The sequence below is a fragment of the Hyperolius riggenbachi genome, chromosome 1, assembly GCF_040937935.1.
Source record: "Hyperolius riggenbachi isolate aHypRig1 chromosome 1, aHypRig1.pri, whole genome shotgun sequence".
Classification (NCBI taxonomy): Eukaryota; Metazoa; Chordata; class Amphibia; order Anura; family Hyperoliidae; genus Hyperolius; species Hyperolius riggenbachi.
The window spans coordinates 547,040,338-547,059,878 of record NC_090646.1 but is presented as its reverse complement, the minus strand read 5'-3'; the positions used below and the strand labels follow the sequence as shown (position 1 = coordinate 547,059,878).

Genomic DNA, 19,541 nt, shown 5'->3' with positions numbered 1-19,541 from the left:
TCCTATGGCAGCCTTTGTACTTATATTACTGGACCTACCTTACCAGCCCCAAATCACATAATCATGTATCTTGTACTCTGTTTGCCTTTTATAGCTATGTCCTATGTTGTACAACCTTGTTACATCTGTCATTCTTTGTATCATTGTATGCATTTATTGTCCAGTGCTGCATAATATGTTGGTGCTTTATAAATACAATAAATAATAATAATATGAATAGCATGCGTTGTAGAGCTCTGTAATACATTTGTTTGGTATCAAGCAGCATGGGTATTGGTAGAGTATACCTTTGTTTACTAGAGCACAAGCCTTGAAGCGGAGGACTTGCACTGCTGCTGTTTGGTGCTCTTGATGCTTGAATAAAGGCTTGTCTGCTCCTCTCCAGAGACCTAACACATTGAATCCTACTGCAGGTACCCACAATGCACCCTAACCAGCCAGCTCTATTTATTTCACCGCACAAGTTCTGAACCGCCTTCAAGGCTCGTATCTGGATATGGCAAAAAAAAGACAGATTTTTAAGCGTGCTGCTGTGTTTTTGGACTGTGCTTATTTCTCTGGTATCTAAAGACCTGTCACTCATGCTGACATAAAGACACAAGCAAATTCAATGGTACATGTCTTTCTCATTGTGGCCACTAGGAGGCATTGTTGCTCTTCGATTGGCCCGCTTCTCTACTGACACCCGGATTTATTGTCTTGAAAGCAGCATTCAGAATCAATTGTGAAGCCGGTAGCTGTGGGAAATGCGAAGTGTTTACATTTCTAATCTGTGCCTAACAATGGTCTTCTGTTGCACTTCTAGCAAATGAATTCCTATTCATCAAACCAGGGCAGAGCACAACAGCAAGTGATTTAACCAGTGCCGCTCTAGAGAGATCAACCGAGCATCACAACTTAATTCTCAGCAGAGCTCTCCAGCCAAGAAGAATCAGAAAGTTATTTTGTTCTGCTTCCTCTGTGCACTGCGCTTGTCAGTGGGACTCGTTGGATCGCTCTGCCGCTAGATTAGAAGCACTTCCTCCTTAATTCTTAGATTAGAGGCTTTTTTCTCTCCGGTTTCCTCCCTTGCCATCATCACAGTATTCCCTTCCATAACACAGATGGTAAACAACTATCAGCTTGGCAAAGCAGTTTTGCATAGGTGAAGGGTTAATGTGGCTCTTTCTGTTTTCCACCGGAGAACAATATTTCGGCTGTTCATAAATTACTTTTACAACAGCATTCCCCCTCCTGTTTTGTGATGATTACAGAGCCTGATATCTATAGCAGACCAGGCAGCTCTTCTCTCCCACTTTCTGTGATGTCTTAAGAAACATGTCCCTTTCAAGTCTGAATTTATGGCAATTTGTCTTCCATTAGAGATCAGGCACAGGAAGACAGAACCTTCATTGTATGTTTGTTTTGAAGACAGAGCTGTGACCCTGCATTAGTCCACCCCTCGTTTTGCGCATGGAGGGGGCGGCTGAGTCCTGAATGATGTCAGCATGGCGACCGGTGCCAGTGAAGGTCCTACAAGTTAAGACCCATATTGGATTTTGTGTGGGAAAGGTGACCTTTTTCTGGTGTGCGAGTTTGTTTGGAGAGATTACGATGGCTATCCTAAATGAATAACCTGCCGAAAGCAGAACGCTTTGCTCTGTGTACAAATGAGGTCCGGGCATATACGGTTCAATCAGAAGCGAGGAATGTTGTGTTACTGCTGCAGAGTCGGTTATAGTGACTCTCGCTAATGCCTTTAGAGGATCGATACACCCATAAAGGACATTTTTCAGGAGCTCCTGTATTGAGGGCTCTGCATTTCTCCATTTATAAGGGTGGCACAGTTACTATTGCCTTTGCCGTACATTATGAAGCAGCTATGACAAAAGACCTTGTTGAAATCTGACACATGTTAGCAATTATGGGGCACGCTAATGAAAAGTAATGATTGTTGTTGGCTCACTGCAAATGTTTTTGACATTGTGAAATAAGCGGCAGTGAGACTTCTTGCTTGGCTTTTTTAAGGCTGTTCGTTGGAGCTTAAAGAGAATCTGTAACCTAAAAACCTCATGCGAATAAACATACCAGCCTGTAGGTTTTCATCTCCTGTCCCCCTCTGTCACATTTTCACTGCTCCCCACCGGGATCCTGGCCCAAAAAAAAGCAGTTTTATAAACTGTTTTTGTAAACAAAAAAATATGGCTGCCAAACAGGAAGTTCATCATCATATTGCATGTTCCTGTAAACTGCATTACAGATTCCATGAAAGGTTATATTATTGAACAATAAATTCAGCCTTTAAAGTTCATTTCATAGTTTACAAGAAGTTTTACCTTGTAAAAAATGCTGCAATCTTTAGTAGTGATTACTGATAGCAGGTCCGTGTCTGCATTCTGCAATAGTCTATGAGCTATGCTTCTCACAATTATCAGCTTTTATCAGTAGATGATACTGAAAGCACGGAATGTGTGAGCTCTGCTTTTCACAGTTTTCAGTGTGTGAAAGACTGGAAGAGACTCAGAGCAGGGCTATCAGTGTAACGTCCTCCTGTCAGTAAACAATTACAGCCACTTCCTCTTTGGGTCGACAAGCCTGGCAAAGGAGTGAATTTGATTTATTACAGCAATGGAGCAACTAAAAAAGGCTGCAGTAAGACAGGATACTTTAGAATAGATATAGGAACTTGTAGGATAGTAGAAAAAAGGCTGAACATTTTGTTACAGAGTCTCTTTAAATACTACTGCCTACAATTTGCTGCTCTAGTCACTAAGGGATCATAATATCACTGGGTGCTTTAACCCACTAGTAGTCACAAACGTTAAAGCGGACCTGAACTCAGAAATCTCAAAAATTCTTCTCTTTTCTAAAAGATAAGTAACAGCATAATAACCTTTAAAGAACAATATTTCTTTGTTACAGCTGATACAAATCCTGCAACAAATCTGCAGCCTGGTTACTTCCTGCTTTCATGGAAGTAGACATATTGTCAACTTTTTTTTTATACAAATTAACTTCTCTGCCATGGCAGAGGAGATTCCTGAGCTGATACAGCTGAGAGATCAAATTATAGTGCACATATGAGGGGGAAATTAGGCAGGCTAAACTCTTTAAATACATACAGGGTGCATTCCTCTCTGTTTTCCTTCTGTCCTGTGCAAGAGTTGTGGTCTACTTTAAGCATCAGTTTTGTGTGAGCTGGCTCTCTGAATTTGAAAGTTCACTTAAATGTGTTTTTTTCCCCTCTAGTTCATGCCACCATAGCAAATGTTTTTTCACTTAGCAGGTACAAGATACATTCTTTCTTAGATCCATTCACATCAACCTCTGGCCATAAATAAGCTTGTAGATGAAGGTCCTTACCATCATCATATAAGCACACCTTGTATGCTGTATGAGAACCCTACAAACACACATCAAACGCTTGACAGGGTTTGCTTGTCTTCTGTTTAATGTGGAAGTTGATCAAACTTCTGAGCCTGATGCTTTTGGCCATTAGCTTTGCCTCCAGGCTCCTCTTGCCTCTTCTTTCCTCCCCTCTACATTGAACAGTACACACTACTAGGTCAACCTGTACTTGCTTGAATTGTTACTGCCTAGGGGCACTCTAATGGTCAAATCAATCATGCAGTATAGGTATCCACAGAGGGGGGTAGCCACAGTATAGGTAGCCAGGACCCTCCCCTTCCAGTATAGGTAGGCCAGAGAACCGTCAGGATAGGTAGCCAGAGAGACCAGCCCCCCCCCCCCCCCCAGGGTAGTCAGAGAGCAACCCAACTGGCTGAAACTGAATGCAGACAACAAAAAGAAGTCCTTATGGTCGGAGGGCAGCGCAGGACAACAAAACAACTTAACTTGCAGTCTTCACCACTGGGAATAGGAGGCACAGATCTACGCAGCTTTGATTATGTGCGTAGCCTGGGAGTTATAATTGATGGGGATTTAAACTTCAAAACTCACATCTCTGCTGTGATGAAATCCTATTTCCACCTTAAGAACATCGCAAAAAGTTCATGCCTTCATTACCTCCCGACTGGACTACTGCAATGCTCTCTACACTGGCCTTCCAAAAAAAAGTCTTATACCGCCTACAGCTGATACAGAATACTGCTGCCCGACTGCTAACCAACCAACCCCGTCACTGCCACATAACGCCAGTCCTGCACTCCCTTCACTGGCTACCTATAGAGTGGAGGGTCCTATTCAAGATCGGTCTACTGACATTTAAATCCCTGAATAATCTGGGCCCTGGATACATGAAAGATATGTTGCAGCTGCGTAGCAATTCCCGCATTCTCAGATCCACAAGTTCTAATAATCTAGTCATACCCAGAGTCCACTTGGAAACTTTTGGTCCCAGAGCCTTCTGTCATGCTGCCCCTACGTTTTGGAACTCCTTACCTCAACAGATCAGGACAGCTCTATCCCTGGACGTGTTTAAATCCAGATTGAAAACCCACCTGTTCAGTTTGGCATTTGCAGAAATATAACTTTTGTTGTGTGAATACTTCATCCTACTACCAATTACCGAATCTGAGAGAGCCTAAGCGCTTTGAGTCGTATGGGAGAAAAGCACTATAGAAATGTTATTGTTTTGTATAAGTATTTGCGACGAGAAAGGGCAGAGGTAACTCACATCTACGGAATTCACACACAATCCATTTTCCTCCTTCTGGGCCTCCTGCCTCTATTGTACCAAGATTGCACAGATTCATTGTGCCGTGCCATCTCTGATTTTATTGACTGCAATACCCCCCACAGAAAAGAAGAAAGTATACCAATATGGTTCTGAAAATATGCTTTAATAGCTAATGCTTACAGAAACTAGATGATGTACCCATTATAACCCTTTTCTACTGGAATGGATGACTATTTCATATCTGTTGTTTAACTGCAGAGACTGCTGGCTGAGTGCTATTGGAAAACCTTTTTTTGATGGTTATTGTTTTTCTTATTACCTCTTTCATTAGTGATTATAGTATTATTTGGCCCAAGCAGTCCTGTGTATGGTGGCAGCAGCTGGGGTAGCCGAAGGGAAGTTGGAAGATACCTGCCCTTTAGTAAAACTATTAGTATATTATGTAAAGGACGTAGCCTGAATTTGTTTATTAATCAAAAAGTCCTTATCTTGAAATGAGAACTATGTGTTGCCAAAAACTGCATGGAGGTGCATGTTACTAAACAGAGCACTATGAGAACTGAAGATAAGATTGAAATACTGCTGTCCGGGCCTGTTTCCACTAGCGCAAATTCGCATGCATTTTCTGCATACCAATACAAGTAAATGGGCCCGTTTCCACTTAACAGGAAAACTGAGCGTTTTGCTGCGCAGGAAAAATCTGCACAGCAAAGCCATCAATATTCACACCGCACACACCGCTTGCGATTCGCATGTAATGTATTTAATAGAAATTCGCATTGCTTTTTTGCTATGTGAATTCTCCATGCGAATTCGCATACGTTTTCGTGTAAAATCAATGTACGAGCACACAGGCACTGACATGGTTAAAATCACATACTTAGAAAAATACACGAAAACGCATGCGAATTTGCATGAAAATTTGCATACAAACGCATATGAATTTGCATCCGCATGTGAATTCGTTTACGAGTTTTCCGCAAAGAAGAAGTGGAAACAAGCCCTCCATTGCCGTGAAAGACCAATGCAACTATAATAATAATAATCACATATAAAATACAGCAAACTGCTTGTGGTTCACATCTTGTATGGGAGTTTCAAATGCAGCCCCTGGGCCACATGCACACCAGGAGTATAAAGTATGGTTGTGAATAAGGCAGGGGCCACACTTGAGCAAATCCACAGCGTTTTTGCTGCATACAAGAAACACATGTGGTAGCGCATATAACAATGGTAATGGTGCCTGTTTACTTGAGGCATATATGATTCCGCTTAGCGGAAATCTTAAAAGAAGGTGCAATCTGCACTGGTTTTCCACACAACGCATACAGTTTTGCATTGAAATCAATGACTACTGTAAAAAGAAAACTCACGTTAAAACACTTTGCAAAACACACTATTGTGCAGCAAAATGCTTGCAGGGAATAGTCTGTGATCCCTCTTTTAGTGATACATGTATTCTTATTGCAGCAGGACAGTGTTATTATAGGCAAAGCTGTTTGAACTTTCTTAGGGCTCTTTTCCACTGCAAAAACGCTAATGTGTTTCCTGTGCATTTGCTTTATGATTTTTGTGTGGTTGCAAAGTCATGTTTTTTTAGCTTGAATGGGACAGAAGCACAACTGCATAAAAACTGCAGCAGGGGGCGTGATTGTGATTCCATAGGAATTGGCCCACGGTGATTGGAACTAGCCCACAGTGATTCCCAGCACTTGTGAAGTGCCCATCGCAGTGACAAGCCAAGCAAGTGGAAACAGGACCATATTCATGTTTTGTTTTACACACTAAATATTTTGTGCAGAATCAAGGCACCAAATCGAGGCAACAAATAAAGGATTTGTGATACTGGATATACTTTAAGACTCCAGTTCTGTATAGCGCAGCATTTAAGGACAATTCTCCCTTAGTATTATCAATATTATCTATGTGTATACACTAGCTCTGACATCTCTGCTTTTACACAGTATCTAGTCATGCCTCTGTCTCTTAGGGGCTCACAATCTAATCCCTACCGTAGTCATATGTCCATTATTGCTTAGGGGGGAGCCAATTCAATTATCAGTATCACTCTTCACTGGCTGTTTAATAAAATGATGTGGGAGGAAACCGGAGTGAATGGAGGAAACACACACAGACACTGGGAGAGACTGATTCTATGCAGATAGTGTCAGAGCAGAATTATTCACCAGGCAGCCTTTGCAGGTGTCTTGGGCCTAGTGGATGTCAAGGGAGTTACCAGCCACCTTCTCTGACCTCTCTCCACAAGGGGGCCCAAATCTACTACTTTGCCTGGGACCCTATTACATCTTGAAGTACCCCTGACCCGCCCCCCCCCCTAAACTTTTAATAACTTTTTCAACTAAGTCACAGCACCATCCTCCCCCTGCAGTACCCCTGTGGACCTCATTCTGCTCAGTCAAAGTATTTGACTAAGGAAGAACGTTGAATATGAGCATGGAGGAAGTGACAGTTCTTCCTCCCCGCTGTGCGTCCATAACTCCGCGCCCTCCACATGCCACTTAATTTCCATATCTGATTCATTGCACACAGCGCGCAGGGTAGCTGCTCTGTGTGTGGGCTTGTTATAATTGAGGACTGATATCCTTCAGACCTCAATTACTACAACCCCGCACACAGCACAGCAATGTATCAAATATGGAACTAAAACGGCAGGTGGAGGGGGTGGAGTTATGGACACACAGCGGGGACAAAGTCACTTCCTTCCCACTCATAATTATTGCCAGAACGGTGCCACAAGGGACGTTGGAGGGGGGATGATGGTGCTGTGGCAAAGTGTCACAGCACCAGCAATAAAACCATTTTAAAAGTATATAAGACCAGGTCAGGGGTACTTTAAAGGAAATGTCCGAGCTGGGAAAAAAACAATGACATCTACTTACCCAGGGCTTCCTCCAGCCCCTGGCATCTGACATGTCCCTTGCCGCAGCTCCTTTCCCAGCCGGTGGCCCGGGGTCCCTTCGTCCACAATGGCGACTTCACCAGGTCGGGATCTTCTGCGCTTGCGCAAGAGCCGCAGTCAATCACCTCCACGTGGTCTAGAGTGTATTGTGCGGTAGTTCTGCACCTGCGCAGTACACTCCAGACCACGTGGACATTATTGACTACAGCTCCCGTGCAGGCACAGAAGATCCCGACCTGTCGAAGTCGCCATCGCGAATGGAGGAGATCCTGTAACACCAGAGCTCATGTCGGCTGTCAGGGGCTGGAGGAAGCTCCGGGAAAGTAGATGTCATTTTTTTTTCCAAGTTCGGACATTTCCTTTAATCCATCTCTGGATAGCGGCCTGGATTTAAACTGGGCACCCAGCACTGCAAGGTGAGCATGCTATCCACTAGACTACTGTGCTCCCCGTAATTCATTGTGTAACAGAACTCTGATGGAAAAATCTGAACAGAAAATAAGAGGGAACAGCTTTATCTCTCTCCACTGGCTGTTTAATAAATTTGGCTGCTGTGAGCTCTGGTGAATACCTTTAGCCGAGGGAGTTGTTTTTGTAATTTGGCATCACTCCTTCCCATGCTCCTATAGTGCTCCACCCTCTGCACTGGTACAGAGACTAGAAAATTACAGTATATAGACATATATACTGTGGGATGCACAGTGACATAGTGGTTAGCGCTCTCGCCTTGCAGCGCTGGGTCCCCGGTTCGAATCCCAGCCAGGTCAGCATCTGCAAGGAGTTTGTATGTTCTCCCCGTGTCTGCGTGGGTTTCCCCCGGGTACTCTGTTTTCCTCCCACATCCCAATAACCTACAGATAAGTTAATTGGCTTCCCCCTTAAAGTGAACCTTAAGTCAATGGGGAAAATGAGTTTAACTCACCTGGGGCTTCCCTCAGCCCCCTGCAGCCGCTCGGTGCCCTCGCAGCCCCGCTTCGATGCTCCTGGCCCCTTCGGCGGCGACTTCCGGTTTCGCCGTCACCGGCCGACAGGCATGGGCCTTCTTGCAGTAATAGCAGCATAGGGGGTGTTCCCATGCCTGTCGGCCGGTGACGGCGAAACCGAAAGTCGCCGCCGGCAGGTCCAGGAGCATCGGAGCGGGGCTGCGAGGGCACCGATTGGCTGCAGGGGGCTGAGGGAAGCCCCGGGTGAGTTAAACTCATTTTTCCCAGTTGACTTAAGTATCCCTTTAATTGGCCCTGGAGTATGATACATGCACTACACGATACATACATAGACCTATGACTATGGTAGGAACTAGATTGTGAGCCCTTCTAAAGGGACAGTTAGTAACAAGACTATTATACTCTGTACAGCGTTGTGGAAGATGTCGGCGCTATATAAATAATAATATATAGTATGAGGTGGAGCCTTGAAAGTACAGAAGACATCAGGACCCACAGTCAGCTGTTTTAATATCTTAATGATTTATTCTTTTTTTTGGTGGAGGTTTGGATTATTTATTTTGGCAATCAGCAGGCCTGAATGATCTTTTGGGATCCCGGCATTCACATAACATAATTGCCTAGCTTGAAGAAGTGTTTTGTGTTACATTACGGATAATAGCGGTTTTGTAATGTGCCTGATTGATCATACCCCTTGACTATAGTCAATCAGCCGCTTATTGCTACACTTGCTGCCTGTTCCAACTGGAAATGTCATCTTGCCTATGAGCAGCTGAATAACTGTGCTTCAACTGTACCTCTGTGTATGCGCTGATGTCTTAATGACCAGGAAATCTACAAGTTGGAGGAATATTTGTGTGTAATTCTGTCTACCTGCCCACATAGCGCTGCCTGTAAACCACAGAGCTGCACTTATCTCAATGCTGACAGTGGGGATTCTAACGAGACTTCTACCCAGACTGGAAGAATTAAATCCAACTGTGGAGTCCTGTTATTCTTTTTGCCATTCTCTCTAATCTCCCTATTCTAATCATAATGTGAGCAGCAGGATTCAGACGACATTGTATTTGTAGACATTTTGTCTGATCAAGTACATTATTTGTATAACATACATAGAGTGCAACTTTACTTTCACTAAAAGAAAGACAACACTGACCAGATCAGCTGAATACACTGCAAGTAACTGACACACATGCTGTGCTTTCGAGCTGACCATGCAGTGTCACAGAATGACTTCCTGGCAGGATGTGATTACAGTGTGCAGAATACTGTATAGAACAGTGGTCCTCAAACTAAGGCCCGCGGGCCGAATGTGGCCCCCTGAGGCTTTTTTTTACCAGCTCCCCACACACAAAATGTATTACTTATAGATGCGGTCAACTACATCTTTAAATATTGGTGGTCCGCATATAGAATAGCAGTGCTGGTACCATCTATCCACATGGAAGCCAGAAAGCAGTCATTCGCTGTTTTCCAATCAAATTCCACATCAGGTCATACTGCTGTCTAATTGGACTGGTTGTCATCTGGGTATGCTTCACTGTCTGGTGCACAAAGACTTCTACATTGTTTTATGTATACTCCGTCCCTCCAGCTGTCTAAAGTATGTTGACCCGGCCCTCGACCCAAAACATTTAGGGACCGGTATAGGGCATGCCCTGCATTTTTACCAGTGTTTCCCCGGCACGCCTATATACATGCACTCTCCCACCCTTTGCAATCAATGGGACATGCAGGATGCTTAGAGACCTGAGCTGCTTGAAATTTTGCTTCCTGATTAGGGATGGCAATGCTTAGGAGATCTCATGGAGAAGCAGGTGATCAGTTTGATCAACTGATATATTTGTAAGGTTCTGATTTGTTGGTTTGATGACTTCCTGGTTTAATGCATGATCATGACAAGCAAAGCAAAACCTTCCAAAAGCTTCGCCTTGAGTTCTTCTGAGCTTTGCCATCCCTTTTCCTGACGTGTAGACTTCTAGGTAAAGCTACAGTACATAAATACACACTAAATGACACCTGACTGAGGATGCTGTCATGATCATCTCACGTGGGAATCTAGTTTGTGTACAGGAGCCACCCAACAATGAACTGCAGTCCACACACTACTGCTTTTAAATTACAACCGTACAAAACCAACAATTGATTCAGTGCCACAGAGAGTCCCCTTTGTCAAGGCAATAACAAACCAGAGAGGGTGGTAATAACAATATACAAAACTGTTCATTGTTACTATGACAGTGGGGACCATCTGTGGCCTCAAACCAATTGTTGGTTTTGTACTGTTGTGCATTTATTGAATAAAGCACACAAGATTTTATATGCAGTGGTGTGCAGACTGCGATTTACAAGACTCCAGTCCAAGAGTGAATTGTTCCCATCACCTTTCCTGCCAGACGCTTCTCTATCATGCACCACGTAACTCCTCCTTTCCCCTTTAGGGCTGGTTCAGACGGACGTTTGTGCAGCGTTTACCGCCAGCGTTCGGGGCTTGGCGTTAAACGCTCCCATTCAAGTGAATGGGAGCGTTTGTACCAAGCTTTCACGCACGTTTACACGAACGCAGCATTCGGGTCCCGATTTTCACTGGCGTTCAAGGAGCCTCTGGAAGCTACATGTTGCTTCCAGGGGCGGTTAACCGCGACGGGTAACGCTGCTGAAAGCCCGAACGCATTACTGCCGCGACTCCAACGAACACGACGCCTCCAAACGTCCGTCTGAACCAGCCCTTAGGCAAGAGAAGCATCACTCCGCTCCAAACTGCCATATGGGCAATCAAGTCCCACTCCCTGCAGGCAACAGTAATGAGAATTCTAGTAAGTCCTTAGTACAAATCTCTTTTCATGTTGCTATGGTTTCTATAGCAAGTTTAGTGTCAATTTCTTGCTTCTGTATTTGAAAGGACAGCTGCTACAGACATAAATGGAAGATACTTTATAACTGTGTTTCTCAACATAATTTCAGCATGTACCCCTTTGTCATGTGATGGCCATGTACCCCTCTATTATCAAGTACTATTGAAGCATACATATTTCTGATGAGTACTACATAATTGTGTATGAATGCTTTTCAAACAATTCTATGTGATTTTAATTAACCCTGAATACTTATTTGGGTTTATTTATGTATAATACATTTTTTTTCTTCATTTCAAACATGTAACAAGTTCAAGTACTCCCTGAGCCCAACTAAAGTACCCCCAAGGTACATGTGTTGAGAACATAGAATGTCTGATACTGTAGCATAAGACTACAGAATGATTTCTATAGCATTGATATGTGCATGGTTTATTGCTTTACGCAAAAGTGCATTGCCCTTTAATTATTGACTCCCACTGGTCCGACTAGTCAAAATTGTGACTGCTGTATTTGCTTATCACAATTCATAAATGTCTGAACTGCTCTCATTTATGTAAATCTCAGCATTACGGAGGAAAGCGAGCTCTGGGACCCACCATTTCCCACCCTCATTAACGTCCACTATCAAAGTGAAAGATATATGGAAATGGCTATTGGATTTCTTCTAAAAATGTCATTTTTTTTGGGCTATGTCAAGAATAATTATATTTTCTTATAACAAACGGAATTTGCAAGTATTCAGCTTCACATGAGCGGGAAATTACCCATATTGAAGAAAACCTGAATTAAAAATAAAATTATGAGATAAATAATTGTCTAAAGTACTGATGGCTAATAGAAATTACCTGGAGTCTCCCATTTGTGTTTTCAGTTGAAAGGCAAAAACTCCAAGTCTGAAGAGTACACAGCTGCCATGTCAGTGTGATGTTAAATCTGGTTCATTCACCTTCCACACAGAAGCATGGGCAACAGTAGTGCACAATTCAGGTTCTTTATAGCTTTGTACTGCAATACAAAGCTAGCAGCAAAAGCTATGGGATTAATATTGGACAATATTGCTGAATTTTTTTCTATTAAAGGACATCCAAAATAGGAGGGCTTTGGAGGCTGACATGATTCCTTTTAAACAATACACATTGCCTGGTTCCCTGTTGATCCTCTTCCTTTAATACTTTAAACCATAGACCCTGAAAAAATTGAGCATATGCTTCTGACTGTCTGACTAGATTAACTCCATGCTTGATTCTGGTGTGTGATCCAGATAATACTGCAGCCAAAGATATCAGCAGAACTACCAGACAACTGGTGTTTAGTTAAAAGGAAACAAATATAGCAGCCTCCATTTCCCTTTAAAGTGGTATGAAACTCAGCATTCCTATTAGCTCTAAAAGATTATTTACAACATAAAATCTACTACCACAAAATAAAAAAATAAAAAAATGTTTGTAGCAGAACTGCATTCAGACAGTTAAACACAGCACTTACTTCTTCAGTGGAAAACTTCTTGCATTCAAAAACATATTATATTTTGTTTATATTTCTTTGTGTACTAAAATTGGTAAACCTCAGCAAAGTGCTGAAACTTAGCTCTCTCTGCTTCTTGTATGTGTGTACCTGAGATGTGATTACTAGATTTTGAATATATAAATAGAGCAGCTATGCATTGAAATGCAGCTTTCAGAGCAGGTAAACTACTTTGGGATCTTGTAATTTGTAAACAGACAATATTACTTGTGCACCAAAGCAAATATGGTAATTGTATGGGTAATAAAAAGTAGGAAACACATTTTTTTTTATATATATATATTTTATGTCCAAGTTCTATCCCACTTTAAGCTGCAATTTTTGTATTGTACAACATCATTTCTACCCTGTTCAGCACAATAGAAAGTGCATTTGCATATGCATCAAAAATGTATAGCAAGCACACAGGAAGACATTTTCTCCCTGTGCACACAGCTGTTGCCTGTGGAAAGAAGGCCTAATAACTACAACATCTATGCAGACAAGTGAATGCTGCTGCAAAGATGGTGCTTCAAGCCACTACAATGTTTAAATAAAACCTGTAACGACAAAAAGCTCCCTTGGGGGGTACTCGCCTCGGTAGGGGGAAGCCTCCTGATCCTATCGAGGCTTCCCCCGCCCTCCTGTGTCCCACGGCGGTCTCGCTCTGGCCCTTCAAACGGCGGGGATGTAAATATTTACCTTCCCGGCTCCAGCGCAGACGCAGTATCGGCTCTCCGCTTGGAGATTGGCAGAAATAGCCAATCGCTGTCGGCCCGCTCTACTGCACAGGCGCAAGTCGCCTGCATAGTAGAGCTGACCAGACGGAGATCGGCTATTTCTGCCTATCTCCATGCTGAGAGCCGCAAACAGCACCCCCGCTGGAGTCAGAGAAGGTAAATAAATGTAGCTTGTCAGGCTTGTTGAGCCTGGATTGCCGGAGACTTTGGGGGAGCCAACGCTGGATTGCCTGCAGCTACAGCAGAGGGGGAAGCCTGATTGGGACCCTGAGGCTTCCCCCTACCAAGGTGAGTACCCCCCAGGGGAACTTTTTGTTTTTGTTACAGGTTCTCTTTAAAGTGTTAGGCTACTTTTACACATGGTGCAGTGCGATTATCCTGTGGTAGGAGAGTTTGAGGCCGGACGATAACACCACACCATGTCCTCTTGCATATCACCCTGTGGCAGAATTCGGCGTCAGTGTAATATGCATAGCTCTGCTCCCGCTCAATGATGTGCTTCCTACGATAGAGGAAGTATGTCACTGAAGTTTTGTTACTCTGCGCTTGCGCACCGCAACCACAATCAAGTCTTTACACTTACCTTGTCACCATAGACTTGCTGTATAATCAGTGCTATATGCATAGTTCATACGGCAACGCACTGCAGTTTGTGGCAGTTTTGCGTCGATTTCACTACTTCTGATGCACCGCAGTGTGTAAGTCCCTATGGACTTACATTGCCCTCGTAACGAGCTGCAGTGGGGGAGAGGAAACATGGTAAGTGTGAGAAGTAACACGGTAAGTGTGAAAGTAGCCTAAGGGCTTGTTTCCATATAGAGCGCTTTCAGCCACGCTTATGGAGAAGCAATCACAGGGACATCAGAGTGCTTAGACTGCACTGTCTGCTGTTTCCATTCATGTGCTGCGATTCACTTTTGAATCGCAGCGCATGTTGCCTGCATTTCGGGGAGATTGCGCCTTTGATTTCATTCAGTATAATGAATGGGGTCACAAGCTCTCCCCCCACCCCCCGGCAGTAACGCGCAACGTCGCGGGGCTTTGCGTTGGATGGTAACAAGGTAATATTCTATTGTATGCTCAACGCTGTTTAATATGTTGGCGCTTTATAAATACAATAAATAAATACATATTGTGTAGCAAAATGTATGTGTATATTTGTGTGTGCATATGACAACATTTTTGATGTAACAGCTTAGCTTGTTTGAGGGCTCTGGGAAAGTGCTCCAGTTCTCATCGCACCTGTCTCTGTAAAGCAGCCCCACAGTGCCTTCCTGCTGCCAGTGCAAGAGAAATGACGGTAATTTGCAGAGATGGCAGTGGAAACAGCCTGGAGGTCAGCGGCGTGTATGAATGGAAGAGCCACTCCTTTCCTGACCAGCACAAGGACTGGGCACAGATCTCACTCTCCTTCAGTCTCCTGATCATAAGCTGAAGAGTTTTATTTCCCCTTTCCCGCTGAAAGATAAGATCACCTTGGCAACGGAAATAAATCTCATTTATGTTATAGGAAGTTGGACTGGGCTCAGGTTACAGATGGTGCTTCGTTTATGGAAGGCGAGTTATGACATTCAGTCAAATTAAAGTCTGCTAATGTAAATTTTCAGGGGACAGAAAATACTCTGTGACATTAACCAGTTTGTTCCTGGAGGTGGGACAGTTTCCTGCCAACACAAGGTGCCAAGAGCAGAGCGAGCTGGAGAATGCCCCGAAGAAACCCTTATGGGATAAATCTGTTTAGTTCTTCTAGCTTCCACCATCTGTTTGCCTCCCACTGGTGTGTGAGGATCATTTTATTACCTTTTCTGGTGCTTCATTGTGTTTCTTTTAACATTTATTTCAAGGAGAAATTTAATGTAAATGAAAAGGCCAAGTACTTGAACTCCTGCAATTTACATGAATGGGTGTTCATTTTTAACAATACAGAATGTGTGAAGAATAACTGTACTTTCAAAGCTTCCTTCACTGAAAGCATTAAATGTAGCCACTGATCAGCAGTTATGCTGAATTATAGATTTAGCTACAAGAGTAAATTATGACTAGGCAGTGTGACCCCTTTAATAGCTATAACTGTTGCTCACAACTCCATTCCAACCATCCGGTTGTACAACTTGCTCTAGTGGCTTTAAAGGTGCCCATTAATGGTACAATATTCTGGATAAAGTATTGTGTCTGAGGTGCCCCAGCTGAGTATTAAAGCGGAATATAACCCTGCATTTCAACTTTGCTCTAAAACATTATTTACAGCATATTATATGCAACCAGCATTTTTTTTACTAGACCAGCATTGGAAAGGTTAAACACAGAGGTTTAAAGTTCCGTGGAGAGATATGCAAAAGTTCAGATTGTTACATTCTATTTAGTTAAATGTATCTATTGAGAAATGTTACACACTCTTTGGCTGTCCTCCAGCTACTTCTCAGTAAGAGAGAGTGAGTCACATTCAACACTTAGATACATTTATGTAAACAAAATGTATCTATTTCAGCTTCGGATGCGTCTGCAGAAATCTCCAGGAACTTTAAAGCTCTGTGTAACCCTTCCAATGCTGGTCTAGTAAAAAAAAAAAATGCTGGTTGCATATAATATACTGTAAATAATGTTTTAGAGCAAAGTTGAAATGCAGGGTTATATTCCGCTTTAAGAATGGTTTTGCATGCGGTGTGGGGATAACTCCTTCTATCCAAATAGTAGATATATTATGATGAAGCACAGCACAATATTCTGGATGATCGACTGTTAGGATCAATTATAAACAATCATTTAAGCAATCCGATCAGACCAAAAATATAGATCCAAAATTCATATTTATGGAACAATTGAAAGAACGATCATTTGTTGTTGTTCGGCACCACTAGTGGCATGCAATCTAATTGATCCTACGGTCTATCGTTCGTGAGATTGTTCTGTTAATGGGCACATTAAAGAGGACTTTATCAAAAAGGGGAAAACAATAAATTACTACATTGCAAAGGGAGAAGTTAAAAAAATAGAACAGAGATCAAGAAAGGATTGATATTCGCCATGTAATGTGACTTGTTCATGTTGTTAGATACACAATCAGCCTGCATGTAATAATCTTTACTACGGGCAGACATGAAAGAAAAAACAGACACCACCAACTGCCATAATCTATAACCACACCCCTAACAATGTAATAGGCTAAAAGGTTGTTGTTGTATATAGATCTACATACGCAAAGAGGGAGATACTGGTTGCTTGGCAGTTGGAAGCAACCGTTATTTCCTACAATGCAACAAGGCATCCACAGTGTGATGTCAGGACCTAGGTGCTGACATCACACTACTCCACAGGAGCCATAGCGATCTTTCAAAATCATTTTTGGAGAGTTTTTATGTGAAGAATGCAATTTTGGGCACTACATTCCTCGAACACATAAAGTGTTTGAGAGCAATTTGTGTTTACTAGTGATCCCCAACAGGGCACTAAAGTGAACTGGGAGCAGCTGTTTAAGAGCGTTGTGCGAGACACACTTCCAGTTACCGTAGGCCGTTATTGCCTGCCCCTTTTGCAAGAACACCAGTAATGGGGGGGGGGGGGGGGGTTATGGCACTGCAAAAAACAAAGATATTGAAGGTGTATAGGATGCAATCAGGAGGCCTGAACGGTGTGCTAAATATTGGTGCAGGGAGTGAGGCGAGTGTGGGATAAGGAAAAGAGGAAGGAAAGAAACAAAAAAAAAGGGGGTGGGGGGAAGTGGAGAAGTAGGTGAAAAAGACAAGCGGGAAGGAAACAGCAATTCTCAGCACAGGAGAAGCTGTGTGAGGATGCAAGGAGGGAGAGAAGACCGCAAGGGGCATGCAAAAAGATGCAAAATTAGCCCTAAAAGGCTATCACTTCTGATTTTACCAGATTGCAACTCTCCAGAAAGCTTACCAGTAATGAATACACCCCATATGCTGTTCATTATGTGTCCAGGAAACAGCCTTGGGCCTGCAGGTCCCCCATCCCCAGGCAATTTAGCTTTCCCTCTAGTGTAGGATGGACTAAAAATGTCAATTTTCAGCTCAAGTGGGAACTTGCAAGTGAAAACTTGCATGACGTATAGTCATGTTAAACATGCAACAAGGTACAACCAGAGGAATAAGATAATAAGGTTGGAGATGTGGAATAAATTATTTTAATACGCCAGCTTTCCCTCTAGTGTGCTGAGAGTGGTCTCTTGCTTCCACCTCTTCTTGCCTTCCTCCTTAGGCCTCTTTCCCACGGACTGTTGAAAAGCAGTGAAATGCCTCTCAAACTCTCACAACTGCTTGCTGATGCCTGGTAACTGCTCACTGCTGTCTGGTAACTGCTAACTGACGCCTGGTAACTGCTTGCTGAGCACACAATTCAACTGTATGTGGAAAAGAGGCCCTAGAATGCTGGGGTTACATTGGAAAGAACTTTGATCGTTACAATGTGCCTTGAACATCTGATGACCATTAAGTGCCTTTAGTGAAAACTGAGTGTATCTTGGTGATTATTCCTCAACTAAACCCATTCAGGTCAGTAAAAGGACAGTTAGAGTTGAGCATACGTTATCACTTTGCTCCGCAGTGCTGTCTCTTTGTAGGGGGTGAATTAGAGTTCCAGTAGCTGCCACTTCTAAGTTTATCACCACTCAAATGCCCAATTCCAAAGGTGTCAGCACCTAATTATGGAAATCAGTGTGACTTGGAGACCTGGAGCATAAAATTACATTACATTAACTTTTAAAGTAACCGTGCAGTTATTTGATTGTGCCCCTCCAGCAGTTCCAGTCAACCAATCACAGAGAATTAACTATTGATTTTCTCATTTTTGCTAATTTGGCCAATTTGCCGAGCAAAAAGATGCAGAGGGGCTTATTTAAACACAATTTATAGTAAGTCAGGTCTTATTTAACTCTGCTTTTAGGCATTTTCAATTCAAATATATAATAAAAAAGAAAACCATTTTAAATACATGTGGTTATTAATTTAACGTGTACCTGGGAGTTTTAAGATGTCAAAAAATAGATACCTACCTTAGTAGAGTGAAGCCTATGGATAATCTAGAGGTTACCACATCCCCCTTAAACTCGCTAGCACTAGTCCACACTGAACCTATTCTACAAGTCCTTGTGGAAGAGGTTGGTGCAGCTGCACTCCCACCTGTTTACAAGTGCAGCTGCACAGATGGGCCGCGTTTGTGTCAGAGGCGTAGCTATGGGTGGGCAAGGGGGGGACACATGTCCCCGGGCGTAGCACTGTAAGGGGGTGCAGAGCATGGCCAACGCACCCCCAAGTGAGTGAGAGGTTGCCCAAAGTGCCCGTGCTTCTCTCCCGCCCTCTGCAGAGGAGTACAAAAGCGTTAACAGCAGCAGAACAAAGGGGAACATCTGGCTAACTATAGGGGGCACATCTGGCTAACTATAGGGGGTACATCTGGCTATGTAAATGTGGAGAAGGGAGGCACATCTGGCTACCTAAAGGGGGGCACATCTGGCTATCTAAACAGCATTTGTACATTTGGCTCCACCCATGATCACACCCACATTCTGATGCATGGCCATGCCCAATTTGTCCAGAGGGTAAAGCAAAAACTGTGTTTGTCCCCCGGTGCTGAAAAGCCCAGCTACGCCTCTGGTTTGCGCAGCAGCATGGAGCCGCTGTGCACACCTTTTTCCTTTGTGTATGAGTGGCTCAGAGCTATTGCGCAGGCAGTGCTGTCCGTGCAGCTGCACAGTGTGGCCATGCTTGTACACAGATGGCAGTGTGACTGAGAAGCAGTGGGCTGGAAGAGATTGTGATTGTGGCCACTTACTTTCTGTTTGTACTAATCCTCTTCTTCTAATGTATCAGTGACTCAGAGTAGACAAGCAGATCAGGTGCTGCTCACTTGTTCTAGGTCAATGGCTCAGTCATTTCAGGCAAAGGATCGGCATGGCAGCCGACATATTAACAGTGAAGAAACAATGCAATCCCCACTTTTTCA

At 43.2% G+C, this 19,541-nt stretch overlaps 1 protein-coding gene across 3 annotated transcripts in view; it reads left to right on the top strand.

Moving 5' to 3' along the window:
- Positions 1-19,541, top strand: part of COMMD10 (COMM domain containing 10) — a 528,807-nt gene that overhangs the window by 93,214 nt on the left and 416,052 nt on the right. The window contains exon 6 of one of the 3 annotated variants that reach the window (XM_068247185.1): positions 14,843-14,923. The exons of the other annotated variants lie outside the window; for them this stretch is intronic. Within the exon in view, the coding sequence (XP_068103286.1) occupies positions 14,843-14,881 (39 nt within the window). The 3' untranslated portion in view covers positions 14,882-14,923. Of the gene's footprint in view, positions 1-14,842; positions 14,924-19,541 lie in introns of those variants that run through there. 3 annotated transcript variants of the gene reach the window in all.